Genomic DNA, 15,478 nt, shown 5'->3' with positions numbered 1-15,478 from the left:
TGAATTACATTGTTCAAAAGAGGGAACATGCTGTTCATTCTTTTGGCTACCTACATTTGTACAGAAAACACATGGGTATTATGCTTTTGCTAGACTTTTTTTAAACTGCTTTTAAGAGACTTGTTAATCCTATGAAGTATTGTATTTTTACACAATTAAAATGTATTAGTGTAGCAAGAACAAAAGAGGTGATGAAGAGCATTAATTCATGGGATAAATCAAGCCCTGATCAGCTGATCACCAAAACATTATCTGATTTACATTTCTATAGGCTTATGATCATATGAACAGGAAATTAATTTTGGCAGTAGGTTCAATGGGACTCAAGTCCACCCTGCTAGAAATAACACAAAGCTGCTATTCACGTTATGAGACCAGCCATCCAACCCGAGACACAATCTGGATGATTCCTCAGTTTGTTTTTCCCTCTCTGGTGGGGCCATCTTAAAAGCTTCCAAAGAGCAAGAACAACGTACTGAATTTTTTGTGACTTACCTTTCAAACTGCATACAGTTTGTTTATTCATCTGCTCGCTTTTGTATTAGTCTTGGAGACTATGGTGCTGTTCTCAATTAGCGTTGAACTTAATTGCCTATTCCAGGTACCAGTTTATTTTTTAGGTTAATTTTAAAACTTTTTATTTCCTTGTAAAACATTTCTGGTCTGTTCGATACCTGAAATAGCCAAAGAGCTTTTTTTTTTTCTGTGTAACAGGCCGCTTCCTACTTCCTCCCCCCCCGCCCCGCAAATGATTTGGATGGTACAGATAGCATAGTGAGTCAAAACTAGTGCCTGTGCTCTGACAGAGGTACTTTGTTATCCTGCCTAATACCATTGAGAAGAAAATTCCTTTTCCCACCTAATGCTGCTTGCTTATTTATTTACTTATTGGAGATGAATCCATGTTGCCTCAAGAGGCTTTTTTCTCTGAGATAATAGCGGCAGCTCTTCATAGATCCATTTGTTGCCGTGGTGATATGACTACTCCTTTTGTTGGTCCGCCTCTACTTCAATAAACCCCCTTCCTGTTATCAGCCCGGTGAAAATGTCTGCAAGTTCTTCAGAGCTAATAAATAGCATACATCATTCCTTTCATCTGACTGCTATAGTAGGGCCTTCTGAGAGAATGAGAATGGAGTAGGAATTGTACAGCTGCCCTAATGGAAGTCTGAAGAATGAACCTTCTAAGTCAGGTCATTGCACTGTTGCACACTCACTCTACTTTCTCCCTAACCTGGAAGTGCTGGGGCTAAGAAGCTGTACCTGCTTTTGAGCACTAGTGAATTAATCCATTGTGTTTTGAAAACAGTAGTACAGTCCAGAATTTGAAGGGCTGTTGTAGAACCGGTAATTGTGAAAGTGCTTCATGATCTGTGTTCAGCTTGACTTGGTTGCAAATGTTGAATCCCATTTCCTTGTTTCCCTGCTACCCCTTTTAGGAATGAGATGGAAAGACACTTCTTGGAGCTGCTGCAGTTTAATATCAATGTTCCTGCCAGTGTTTATGCCAAATACTACTTTGATCTTCGCTCCTTAGCAGATGACAACAACCTGAATTTTCTGCTGGAGCCTCTTAGTAAAGAGAGAGCACAGAAACTGGAGGTAATGGCCTGAGACTTGGTGAGCTGGGCACTCGTGTGTCTGCATAATAACAGCTTCTCTGGCTAATTGTATTATGTGGTGATTAGCAAAACTAAAAAGCTTTTAGAGTCGTGTATTAGAGAGGTTTAACCCCTTAATAATGGGAGTTGTCACCTGTAAAACACATTGGTGCTTTATAACTTACTCCATCTCCTCAGGATATTTGCTTAAGAGGGGCTACAGTCTATTTAGGTCCTTTAAATAAAACATGAGGCATTCGTTTCTGGAACTGTAGTTCAGCTTGGTCACTTAATAGTAAAAGCTGTATTCGGAATGGACTGTTTCTCTCTTTCCCTGGCCACATCTCCTTTCCAAGCGCCCTAAAACATCCTATTCAAACCTGTTGAAATTCAAGTTTCCATAGCACCCAGTGCACAGCTCCTTTTAGCTTTAAAGGAGTACTAACTGCTCCTAATGATGATTTATTACACTGGCTGTTTGGTAGTAGCAACTGTGGAGGTGGTAGTTTCATTTCACAACTTGAAAAAAATCACTGTGAACTAATATTCCTTTATCAATGGAAAGCACTGTTTTATGAATTATCTTGAATCTCCACGTAAATGTTAGTGTACTATTACTGACCTAGCAGAACTTGGCTAGTGAAAATACCCCGTGCCAGAGAGTCCTTATGACTGCCCAAGAGCTCCATTACTGTTCTCTAGTATTCGAGCTCACTTAATTAAAACAGACATTGCTTTTCACAGCACAAGCCTTTCTTCATGGTTGCTTTAACATGATGCTAGGGTACTATGCAAGGAGAACCATTTGAACAACATATAAATTACAGGGGAACCCCAGGCAAAACTTCTGTCAGGGTCAACTCCATCCCTTCTCTTTCTGAGGTAGATACATTGACTACCGTGCAGTTTGGTCTTTAATTTGAGACCTGAAAAACAAAGACTGTGTAGACACTAAAAGGTCCGATAGCCCCTTTCATAATAGAGTTTTGCTACGTTATTCTTGGCCCAAACCACTTTTAATCCACACCTCAAAAATTGTGCAGCGTGCTGGGTTCTTAACTCCATTTCAGAAATGGCTGCATTTCAGGAGTGTTATGTAATCACTTACTGATCCTTTAAAACAGTAGGCAAGATATGCCTAAAAATGGAACTATATCATTTCATTATCTTTCTGCACATTTTGTTTTGCTTTTCATTGTGGTTTTTTAACCTTTAAGTAACGTTAAAGCTAATACTGTCACTAACTGCTTCTGTGATTATAGTGCACCTCTGGGCAGGGAGCTCTTTCTTTAGCTGTTTGTACCAATACCAATACAGGTCCAGGACGGGTTCCCAGTACTACCATCCTACAGATGTTTTTATATTTGAGCACTCCAATAATACTATTCCTCAGAAAATTGTTCTGTAATCTGTTCAGTACGTAGGTAGAAGTAGATGATTTCTCGACAGGTGTTTGCCCCTGTTTTGCACTTCTTTGCTGCAAATATTTGAGTGCCTGTTATTCAATATTACTTCACTGAATGGTTTTCAGAACAGCATATGATTTGTCACAACATACTCACTAATGTGCCTATATATGAAAAATATTTACTGCATAGCCTGTGATTTAAAACGTGTACAATTTACCAAGTATTTGCTAAATGTTTTTTTCTGAATTTGAAAACAGACTTGCCTTTGGCTTAAACACACACAAAGGTCAGTTTTTGGGAGCTTGTCTTAAGCAGTGAATTAGTATTCCAGCAGACTGAAAACGGATTTGCACCATATGGAGGAGTGGGGCTTAATGTGCCACACGGGTTCCTTTATGATGGATATGCTAGCATTAATGCTAAAGCGAGGTTTTGTCTGGTCTTGCAGCGGGGGCTTGTGCAGCCAGTGTCTCAAAGCATGCCACTCTTGAGCCAAATGAATGCCTCCAGAAGGAGGTTGACAGAAAGAAATGTAAATAATTATTTTAGAATACACTTAGCAATCTATTCATGCTGAGAAGCGCTGCTCACCTTTTGAACTTTGAGAATATTGGGCTGTGCAGAATGGGTGCTACCCTAGAGAGAAGGTGCAGTCTTTTTTTACTGAATGAAGAGCTGTGAAAGCTCATCTGCTGATGATGGTAAATTTTTAATGGAAGTTAATACTCACAACTGATATTCTGAGTCTAATAGTAATGGCTCAGCATACAAATAGAAAGTGACACTCTTCTGTATTTATTTATTTGTATTATGATGGCGCCTGGAGGCCCCAATCAGGGCTTGAAACACTGTCCTGAGGCATTTCTAATCGGATTAGTTGACACTCATTTAATGGGAATCTCACTACTGAAATAACTGCACCAGTGTACATGCTGCTTTAATCGTTCAATAAACAGAGCTACTCTGCAGTTTAGTTAAAGCAGTTCAAATACTCAGACCTGTGTGAATAGGACATTACCTGCACTAAAGCAGGGTGGATGGTACTGTACAGTTCAGCACCAGGATCTCCTTATCGGATTCACAAACCCTTTGTGCTGGTTTACAAATGTCAGCAAAAAGTTGGCTGGCTCAGGAAGTGCAAAAACACCAGCCTTAATAAATTTCCCTTTCAAATTCTCCACTGTACACCCTAAGAATCCTAGATGGTTATGTTCGGGGGGGGGGGGGGGAACCAGCAGCCACCTGTGACTTCTTCCTTCAGGGCTTAGGAATCTCTAGCATCCCTCCTGAGTCTCATATCCACAGCCTGGGCTCCAAACCCCATCTATTTACATGGAGTTTTGAGTGGAATTTGCACATGAACACACATACTTGAAGTTGGTTCCAAGATTTCCATTAAGCTGTAGAGTCTCTGGTATAAGATTTAAGTTGCTTAGAGATGTGGAGATTGAAATGCATTTAAAAATCATCTCCTGTAACTAATAATGATATGGGTGAACATGGGGAGAGATCCTTAAAGATGCAGTTTCTACAGCTCCTTAATGTTTTCCCTCAACAAAAGGCTTTTTTTTGTAACGGCATACCCAGGACAGCAGCCAGTAGTGTCACTGAAAGATATAGGCACTGTAAATGCTTGGTCCATTAGCGTTGCTGTTGTAAGAGCTTTCTTAAAATGTCAGAACGCTTCTAATTCATGCATTCATTCTTTTGTATCTGAATATATTTTACAGGCTATCTCCAGGCTCTGTGAGGACAAATACAAAGACTTGTCCAAAGCTGCTATGAGACGATCTTTCAGTGCTGATAATTTAGTTGGTATCCGTCGTTCTAATGCCATCCTCTCCTGAGGAGAGAGAAGGGTGCAGCACCGTGAAGCCAGTGTACGTGTGAACCGGAGAAATACCACCACTCCATGCACATAAGCCAGCAGTGATGGTGTCTTCCAGAAAGGGGAGGAAGGATAAAACCAGCCAAGGGACCCCAGGGCCTGAGGAGCCTATTCCATTCAAAAAATGGGACCTTGTCAAATCAGTGCTCCTCCTTTTAATGTATCCAGAGGTGCAAAAACAAGCTCCCCACCTCCCCCCACAGATGTTTGCTTACTGTGTAGGCCTATAGCTGTGAACGATGAGGTTTTTAATAATGAGTAGTTTTAAATTTTAGGATTTAAACACTAACCACGTGACGATAGTTACAATGTTCTTCCCTCTTCTCTCTGTCATCCAGAATCTTGCTGCGTTTGCCTTTCAGAGCGAATGCAGTGTTAACAAAACAAAACAAAAAAAGAGGACTCTAACGAAGTATAAAGCCACTCTGGAGCTCGAAATGATAGCATAGATAAGTGTTGATGGGTTTTGCTATTCAAAAGCTGCTATTATTGGTGGTGGTTTCAAAACCAAGAAGCTGTTTGAGCAGGATATAATAACTGTGTACCAGCAGTGTCATTCCGGTAGAGCCTGTCAAAGGATTTTGAATGTTTTGGTTGGAAGCAGAGAAATGGTGTTACATATTGATTGTTCAAATGTATAGGGTCCATGCTGCATTTCTTGTGAACTATGGTGCTTCTCACTTTCTAATACTTTTACTACTGCTTAGGAAAATATGCATCCAGTATATCTTTCTGAGGCACTGAATGAGAGAGAGCTGTATTGGAAACAATGTGGCAATCCAGTGATGAATAGCCAACTGCATTGCTCCTCTGAATTCTTCCACTACAGGTCTGTTGTGCTTTATGCAGTGGAGTTCTGACAAAGTTGATGCTGAGATTATCATGTCTGTTTTGGTTTCCTTAGACTTCCTGCTTTCAGATGGGGGTTTACTTTTGTGGTGGGACAGTAGTGAGTTTGAGGATCCTGGACTCACTGATAGGGATAGATACCTATTCCCAATTAGCACATAAGATTTTGTTCAGAGGAGTTCTTAAAAAAACAACCCCCAAATGTATAAGTTGTCAGACTCATTTTTTGGAGAAGTGACTTGTGTAGCTCTGCTTTTCCTGAAGAGAGAGTTTACTCCCCCAGAATGAGAATTTGGGATGAAGTTTCCTTTCAAACTTCAAAGCTCTAAACGGGATAAGTGTTAGACTCTTCCTGGTACTAACCCTTATATACCTCCTCCTCCCAGTTCTACATAGATTCTAGGCACTGAATGACATTTAGTTCCTAGGTCAAATTTTGTTCAACCCTGCTTCCATCCAAGGTCCAGTAAGCTGTCAGCTCCCCATGCCTTTTGAGATTAGGGACTTCCGAGTATAACAATTTGGCAGCATTCAAACTATTTAAATACGTATAGTATTTTAAAGTTTGCAAATCTACCAGCTCCAGGCCCGCAATCCATGGAACTTCAGGTATCGATCACGATTCAATTTTGAAAATAATACTACATCTTCAGGTGGTTTTCCTTTCTCATGTTTGTATTAAAAAAAAATAAAAGCTAATAATAAACTCTATTTTAATTAAAGCTAAAGGTGGTTAGAGTGTTCTGTACCACTTTCTCTGAGTTTGTTTGCAAATAACTTGTTGAACAGATTAAGATGAAGATTTGGCCTTGCGTGGCTGCTTTAGAATCTCACCAAATCTTAGTCCTATGGTGTGTGTGAAATCCACCCCAATATGAGCTGATTACATTTTTTTTGTCTTACCACCTTTATCTGAAAATATCCCTTACGAACCAAAAATGAATATTATTAGAAGTTTCAAACAGTTTTGTGTGTGCTGGGGTCATACAGTTTGCAATCAACTGCAGTTTGTGTGTTTTTAAGCTGAAGGAAGAGTATGACTGAATGAAAACTTCTGTGATTCCAGGTCCTATTTATTGTTAACATTTGTGAACAACAATGTTTAAGTAACTAATGGTGACTGGTAGATTTTTTTGGTTTAAATGCATGGAGACTTTTTGAAGGTAACTTGTCTCTCACTGCTGCATTAGTCCCCCTTTTGAATCTACTCTGGAACGAGGTTAGCTGCTTGTAATTTCCAATCTCTGATTTTTCAGGTTGACCTGTAACCTAATTCTTACTAGTCTGTGTTTTAGTTAATACTCTGCAACCTGATTTGAACTTTCTGAGGTGAATATAAACACTTTCTCCTGTGCTTATTTTGCTGATTGGTTTTACAGCTTTCACAAACGTAGCAGGCGCCTTCTGGCACTTCTAAGGAAAGCATCACCTGTGCCTGGTGTTCACCTTTTCTTTGACAGATGAAATAGTGAAGGATGTAATAGCACAGTAAGAAAAGAGATTTATGATTCTGGTTTCTAGGCGCATGACCGATCCTAGGATGTATAAATAGACGTCTCCCTAACAGTGTGGGAGAATTGGAAAAGAACTTCCCACAAAGTAATCTGAATCTGCAGGATTTATCGCTAATCTTTTGTGTAGCTAGCACAGGCTCTCACAGAAGGCTAGGATTGCATCTGACTCCTCATAACCAGACTGAAATCAGGAGCTGCCTTTGCTCAGTGGTATTTTAAGTTACCAAGTAGCATGCATGACATGTGGTGCTGCAACAGCATGGGGCATCTGATGACACATGCAGAACAGATAAAATCTGCATTTGAAAAAGTCAGTTTACCTTACACATCAACGTTCATTGATGCATTAATCTGACAGACTGGCTAACAAATTGCTACTTATCAGTCAGAATGCTCATTCTCTCCTTTCCACCTCCCTCATATGGAAATCCACTGTTCAGCCAGCCTTTGGTGACCAACCCCTACAGATGTTATATGCAGTGTAGTTCTAGCTGTCAGTCCCAGGATATGAGAGGGGAGGTGGGTGAAGTAATATCTTTTATTGGACCTTTCCCAGACCTGAAGAAGAACTCTGTGTGGCTCAAAACCCAGTCTCTCTCAACGGAAGTTGGTCCAATAAAAGCAATTACTTCATCCACCTTGTCTCTCCAACCTGTGAAAAATACCGTGTATGAAATTTCTACACAGTAAGATATTTGTGTGGAAACATCTCTTACTAGGTTCTCTGCATTTCTACTGATATTTCATGTTCTTCATTTTAGGTGTAGGTGATCGTGTTTGTATTACAGATGCTTTGAGTCTCCTTACCCGTTAGTTTACATCTTTGCATTAAAAGCTTTTGAAAATGACTTAGGGAGGAATAAAAGGTATGCTCTTTTTACTGCTTCACGATGTATAAAGGCCTGAATATTTTTAGAACACTTTTTCTTTGGAAAAGCAAGTCTTGCAAAAACAGGGTAGTAAAGAGGAGTTGGTGGTTGACTGGAGAACTAGTGAGATTTTGCTATAACCAAACTGAAATCTGAGCTACTGAGGAGGGGGAAGTGATTTTTAATCTATTTAGAACAGTTAAATAGGAGTTAACAAAAGAAACTGACAACCGCTTGTGAGAAATTAAAGCTGGCAACATCCATTCCCCTTTGGTTGAGGACTTAACTCCCACTCCAGTACTCTAGTTTTCCAGCAAAAACACAAAAAACAAACCTTTAAAATCTACTTTGCAACCTCAGAGAAATTGGGGATATTCAATCTTTTGGACCTTTCTATATAGAAGCAGCAAAGAAATTGGGTTTTGCTGTTTGGTGCTGTAAGACACCTTACGGAGAGACAGCATATGTGTGTTTCAAAGGGAATCTCATCCAACTTTTCCTCGGGAAGCCTGGTGTTTTTAGAGAAGGCTCCATAGAAGGTGTCAACCATGCTGTTTCAAAAACAAGCCATTGCTAAGAGGGAATTTATTCATAAGCACTATTGGAAATGTCCCTTTAAAAACAATGAGATTTTATTATAGAGGACAAGTTAATTCTTTTTCTCTCTCTACCTGTGAGCCAGCCTGGCAGGATAGGTCAGTGTGTGCATTGGGCTGTGTACTGGGTCTAGATAACCCAATGAAAAATGCCCACCAATCCAACAGTTGGATACTTAAATCTTTATTGAGCTGCAACACTGTCATCTTCTAGTCGTAGTTGTGACACACTCAGTCGCTGACAGCAAATTGCCCAGCTATGTGCTTGCTTCAATGCAGGCTAGATAGAATCAGCTCCGCTCCCATCCACAAGTAGTATTAGGTGGAGATCAACACTCTGCCAACCATTCATTGCTACGGGCTTAGTCTGATAGAATCCCAGCTGAAGAATGCAAACTTGCTTCAGTGCAACCTTTGCCCTCTGGATACAGGAACTGTGTGTTTTGTTCCTACGACAACTTAGTATGAGAACCACTTGAAGTGGGTTTGGTGGGTAGTACTCCCGGGATAGAATAAATGTCAACACCCATATTTTTACCAAAAAAAGACATCAGGCATAATGTGGGCAAATGGAGGAGGAGGAGGAGGAGAAGGGAGCAATTTTGAGGCAAGCACTGAAGGAGAGGTGGAGTACGTGCTACAGAGTACGTTCCAAGCACGTAAGTAGGGGTGGCTGCTGGTCAATGCTGAAGTGTAGATCTGAATAGTGGAGAGAGCTCCACCAGAAAGGAAGTGCTGGTATCTCTTCAGACCTAATTTCCATGCAAGAACAGCCATACTGGGTCAGACTAATGGTCCATCTAGCCCAGTATCCTGTCTTCCGACAGTGGCCAATGTGCCCCAGAAAGAACAGAAAAAGTAATCAAGTGATCCATTCCCTGTCGCTCATATAGTTCTTGAGTGACCTGTACCCAGTTTTGGTAAGAAATATCCATCCTTATGTGATACATGTTCTCCTGCCAAGTGGCATACCAGAGGGAAATGCAGAAAAGATTTATAGAGAGCACCAAATTACACCGCTCTTTTCTTAAGAGCGTTGTCACTCAACACTCAACGTTTACCTTCCTTTCTTCTGGTGCATGGTATCTTAGAAGTTGTGAGCGCTCTGGGGCATTGGACCTGATCTTCCTGTCTCTCACTTCTTTGTGGTTCAGTTGAATTACTGCTGATTTGCTGTACTGGGGGTGGCAAATTAGCCTAAACTTGTCAGTCTGTAAAGGCTAGACGGGGAGGGGGCAGCAGTAGGAGGAGGAGGAGTCTAATCCAAGATACATGAGTTTATCCCCAGTAGTGCAGTTCCTAAACTTACAGGCAGCTTTTTTCAGCTCATAAGACTAAGATCTTGACAGCACCTGTTCCCTGCCAGCTCCTACATGCTGTGACTGGTTCTGTGCAAGACAATGGAAGACACAGTAGCTGCCCTGAGAAGATTAGTCTGAATAGACAGATACGGACTGAACACACCCTGGGGGACCTAGAGATGAGATGCCTAATCATGGGATAAACTATTCCAATACCTTACTTGTTAGTAAGGGACTGACTCGCTTAGGTGACTAGCAGCCTGCCTCCTACAGTAACCAGCTTCCTTCCCCACCTGGAGGGATGAACTCTGGGCCAACGCTGTGTTGACTCTTGGTGTGCCACTTCTGCACACCTATTCAGCTGTGCATTCTAACTCTCCATGCAGATCCAGGTCTCCAAATCCGAGAGTATGGCAGACTCCAGGAGAGGGAAGGCTGGAACAAGGCAAGACCCAGTGTGTGTTTTAAAGGGCGTATTTAAAAGAAAGTGAGTGTGCCCTAGCTTATTAGAAAAGGCCCCATTCTGAGAGGTGCTGCAGGCTCTCTACCCAAAGGAAGTTGTGGATCTTGACGCATGGCAGGATCAGACCCTGTGACCATCTTATTTGCACTGATGGAGAATGGCCAGACAGGTATTAGTGCCTTGGAATCATAAGCTTGGGGGTCAGTGTCTGTATATTGTCCATGATCACTTCTGATAGTGCTGCTTGGGTGATAGAAATCCAGCTGATGCTATGCACACTTCAGAGCTAACTGGATAGCTGAGTGCTGCATGAGCAGTCACAAGTGAGCAAGTCTTAACCCTGTGCCTCCCTATTTTAAATGCTCTTCCTGCAGCATCGGTACCTTTAGACTGAATCCTTGCAAAATGAGATGTTACCTCCTGGAAAGGAAGATTTCCAGGGTTTGTCTTGCAGATTATGTGGGTCTGCACCAAATCTGGACATAGGACTGAGATTGGCATACACTCCTAGTTGACTGAGACTTGCTTGACTGTGTTAATTGGTAAGTACTGAAGGACAGGGGTACGGTGCTTGAGTTTATTGCTGGATAAGGACCTGACACTATTCCAAGTCAAAAGACCCATACATTTTACAGCAAGGCCTATGCTCCTAACTATGGGGTGTTACCTTGAACAGTCAGGGCAGTGCACTTTACAGGAGCTGTTATGGACACAAGCCAACAGCAATGCTGGCTTTGAAAGCAACTCTTGATCTACTAATGTGTTTACCCCCCCCTTTTTTTTTTAAAGTCACAGAACAGACCTAAGCTTCCCCCCTCCCCCCATTTCTGTAACATTTCCTTACAAGGCTTTGTTTATAACCTGCAAGAGGACTTCTGGTGGGATTCTATTAGCTACATTCCTGTTTCCTGCAGGGAAATGTGACATGTTTCTTATTTGTATAATAATGCCTGGAGTCCCCAGTGTGGGAATAGGGCCCTATGGAGCTAAGCACTACTCCTATAAGCCCTATTTCATTGCCTCAGGGCTAGTCTCAGCACATCCTTTCAGTGCCTCCTGCTGGTAAGAAATGGGGGGGAAGCATTCTCTAGCACATTCTCATTTCCCCCCTCTGTTGTTCCTTTTATTTTGCTCTACCATCATCAGGAACAAAGAAATAAAAATAGACACTTTTGTTTTCTCATAAATAGCTAATCTCATATTTTTTTTCTTTGAATAAAGTTTTCTTCAACTTTTCACAAAATAGAATACATACAAAGTTACTTCTTAAAAAAAAAAGAAGTTCACAGGGTCACAACTGAAGTGTGTGAAATCTAATGTGAACAAGGGTGGACCCCACCCACCTGGGCACAAAATAATGTCTTTACCCACCTACTGCTTTTAGTTGCTGCTGCTGCTTTGCAGTGGTGAAAATCTGGAGAATCCTGAAAGCCAGGGCAAATAAAGCTTCAGCCGTTATGATTGGTTGTGGTAAAGGTTTGTCACTAGCTCAAAGCTACCCTGACCCCTGCTTCAACTATGCTCACATTTTTTTCAGCAGTCCACAGCTGTTTTTTAAAAAAGAAAACTATACTGAGGCAGTTACACTTGAAGCAAAATCCTTTTGATGTGGTCTTGTTCAAGGTAGTGAATGACGTGTGTATAGCTATACCTACAACAGGCCACTACAGCAAGATCCAGGTAAAACTGGGCATGAATTTAACAACTAAAATGAGTCAGGCTGCTGAACTACGCCCCACAACTAGCCCCAGTGTAGCTAGGCTGAAGCTGCCTTGTTAATGAGAACAAACCCGTATCAAAGTTCACTAAAATTCTCTAGTATATACAGACTAGATTCCATAATACAATTATTTACAGGGTGGAACAGAACTATCTCCCAGTGCGATACTGTACACTCACTGCATTGCAAGGCCCTTGTCACAGCTGCTGCAAACTTGTGCTGGGGCAGCTTATTACCAAGCTGCTGGGGCCTTGTTCATACGCTTGCCCCCCACCACACATGACTGGATAGGCAAGACCCTGGCCATCCTTGCTTTCCAGCTCTTTGTTTCTGACAAGCAGGGGACGAGAGCTTGCCTATAGCGCTACCTTGGGAGGAGGTGGGGTGTAGAGCGTTCAAAGCCTGGCCATCTCCGGTAACAGGTGCTCTCTGGCGCCACCGTGGCCATGTGAGGTGGTGCAGCTCAGAGGAGAACACGTGCACTCAGCTGCTTCTGGGGAAATCAGGGATTTTAGAGCTTTTCCCCTCACTCCTTCTACTGCCCACAAAGCGAAGGACTAGACTCAGGGGCCTGGGCCTTGAAATATTCTGCTGCTGCGGAGAGGGACTGTGTGCAGGTCAGTGGTGCTGTTACCTAGGGCAGGGCAATGCACCAGCCCTGCCCCCTTACCCATGAGAGTCCCGCTGACTGAGCGCTCGCTGGTGGGTGCCAGCTTTAAAGCCACACCACTTTATAGTCCAAAAGCAGGTGCAGGGCTACCCCCACATTGCATCAAAGTTGGAGGCTGGTGCAAGGAGAAGTGGAGGGGGGGGGAAGTCATTAGGGGGCGGTTTGCTAGAAAGTGAAGAGCACGCTGGGGTTTTATTCCTAAATTTGGTCCCAGGGAGTGGAAGCAGCTCCTGGGAAACTCTAAGCAGCTGCACTTAGCAGTGGGGGGGCTGCTCCTTTGATACAGTTGGTAATTCTTGCTCCTCACACCCAGCTCCTGATTCTGGGTAAAGCTGCCTGCCCAGTTTGGCAACAGTGCCTTCCTTCAGCCCGGTGAAGCTGGCCTGCTCTGCGCTGCTGAGCCCTGGGTGGCTTAAGGGGGAGCAAACTGCTCCATTTGTGTCAGGGTTGAGGCCGTTGCACAGGGAGGGGATTGCACTTCTGTGCACCAGTCATGAGTGGGGAGCAGGGAGACACTGCTGCCAGCTCTCCCTGGGGTCATTTCTCCCTCACAGGGCTAAATACACAGGCAAAGGGGCCTGTTGCTTCCTGACGGCTCAGCGAGCCTGTCTCAGCAGAGTGTAGGGGCAGCCCGTGAAATTGACATGAGCTGAGGCAGATCTACACGTGCTCCCGCTGAAGCCTCTCCTTTTTGAAAAGGAAAAGGGGCGGGGCTTGGGCCCCCAGTAGCGTGTCCAAATCAGGGGCAGCCCCTTAGGACCCGGCAGCCTGGGTAACGCTGGCGGTGGAAAGTTGCCTTCCCCTGCATCGTGTCCCGGGCGCAGAGCTCCTGGGCGCTGACAGGGCCCAGCCGCTGGAGCAAGGCAGGAGGCCGCGGCTTTGGCTCTAGGCTTTAAAGAGTTTCAATCCGGCACCATCCAGCCGGTTTTCCGCAGCTGCCCGGCCCTGCCCTCCTGCTGAATTCGGAAGCCAGGGCCGGTGGCGCCCCGCCTGGAACAGAGCGGAGAAGGAAGTGGCCAAGCCGGTGTCAATAGAAACCTGCCCCGCGTTCCCCGGGGGGGGGGGGGGGAGGTGAAAACCTGGCCCGCGCTACTGCAGCAGGCGGTGGCCACGGGGAAATGATGCACTGGGCAGCCGCTAGGCACCTTTGCCTGCCCCTTCTCCATCTCCCCCTGCAGAAAGGGCACAGCCCGGCTTTAGCTCTGCCTGCCCGGCGGGGGGAGGGCGATGCTTCCTGCTAAGAGCTGGCTGCGGATCGCTGCTAATCGCGCCCTCGCCCACCGCAGGAACTCGGGAGTCAAAGCGGGAAAAGAGGCGGCAGTAAACTCCGCCCTGGCAGGCTGAGGCGGGCGCAGACCTTTGCGCTGCTCCAGACGGTGGCAACACTCGCAGGTTGCAAACACGGGCAGGCGCTAAGTGCGCAGCGCCAATAAACGACCGCTAGCAGCCAGGGGCCCTTTCCCCTCCCGGACCCTTTCAGGGAGGAGGAGAAGCGCCCCCCTCCCCAGGACACTTGTTTTTTGTAACTGTTTCCTGCGCTTGCTTCTCCCCCCCCTTCACTAACTCGGGGGATTGACTCCGGTTTAAACAGGCGGACTTTTAAAGGCCCCTTGTAAACTACGAATCTCTGCTTCGCAAGAGCTCACTGAGGTTTAACCCCCCCCCCCCGCGGCCGGAGGAACTGGAGGGGGGGGCGGATTCCCGGGGACTGCAATGGCCCCAGCCTTGCATTGGGGAGGGGGCTTGTCTGTTGCATGGGCACGGAGCTGGGTGGCCGAGCACTCAGCGATGGGGATTTGCCTTCGCACGCAGTTGATTAAAGCCCCGCAGTGTAACGCGGCTGTCCCTGCCTGGATCAGCAACCAGCGGGGTCTGGCCTGAGAGCAGGAGGCCGCTGACCACAGGAATGAGGTTCAAAGTCTAGGGCTTAGTCCTTATTCAAACCCCTTAGCTCCCTCCCATCCCCGCTTGCCAGACGCTGACAGTCCGTCTCGTCTCACCCCCGTCCTGGGGTCTGGCCCTGCTCTAGGAGATGACAACGGATTAGCCCAAGACCTGTCAAGCTTAGGGTGACCAAATGTCCCGATTTTATAGGGACAGTCCTGATATCCGGGGCTTTTTCCTTATAGGGGCGCCTATTACCACCCCACCGCCTGCCCTGATTTTTCATACTTTCTAGCTGGTCACCCCGGTCATGCTTAGGTGACTGCCCGTCCCTGGCACCCTGCGGAAGAAGGCAGCAGTATCGGTAAAAGGGGCATGAAAGCCCCGTCTTTATTCTCCGCCCCCGCCCCCCAGGGTTTCTGAATAAAGCTACACTGGAAGTTGATCTTCCAGTGCGTCGATCTTCTGAAAGTCTCCGTTCAACGGGCTCCCTCGTCTGTTACATCCGCCCGTGGCCAACTCGGAGTGAAATCTACCAGGCAGCCTTAGGGAACCGTCCCTGCTGGTACCCGCAAGAGGGGAGCGAGCAATAGGCTGGAGTTACCTGCGAGCGGCTCTGAGCGGGGCCGGCCTGAGCGGTCCGCTCTCCCGACTCAGCCAGGGGGACACACCCGCTTCGAGGGACCCCGGCACTTCCCAGCCGGATCCCCGTCC

General features: G+C 45.0%; 1 protein-coding gene across 1 annotated transcript in view; it reads left to right on the top strand.

Annotated features, from left to right (window-relative positions):
* Positions 1–5,356, top strand: part of CCNYL1 (cyclin Y like 1) — a 53,052-nt gene extending 47,696 nt beyond the window's left edge. The window contains exons 9-10 of the mRNA XM_050916196.1: positions 1,440–1,602; positions 4,741–5,356. Coding sequence (XP_050772153.1) covers positions 1,440–1,602; positions 4,741–4,857 — 280 coding nt within the window. The 3' untranslated portion in view covers positions 4,858–5,356. The remainder of the gene's footprint in view (positions 1–1,439; positions 1,603–4,740) is intronic.
* The last annotated feature ends 10,122 nt before the right edge of the window (positions 5,357–15,478 follow it).

The sequence above is a fragment of the Gopherus flavomarginatus genome, chromosome 10 (genome assembly GCF_025201925.1).
Source record: "Gopherus flavomarginatus isolate rGopFla2 chromosome 10, rGopFla2.mat.asm, whole genome shotgun sequence".
In the NCBI taxonomy this organism is placed as follows: Eukaryota; Metazoa; Chordata; order Testudines; family Testudinidae; genus Gopherus; species Gopherus flavomarginatus.
The sequence above is the reverse complement of the archived record's forward strand: the minus strand, read 5'-3'. Positions and strand labels throughout refer to the sequence as shown.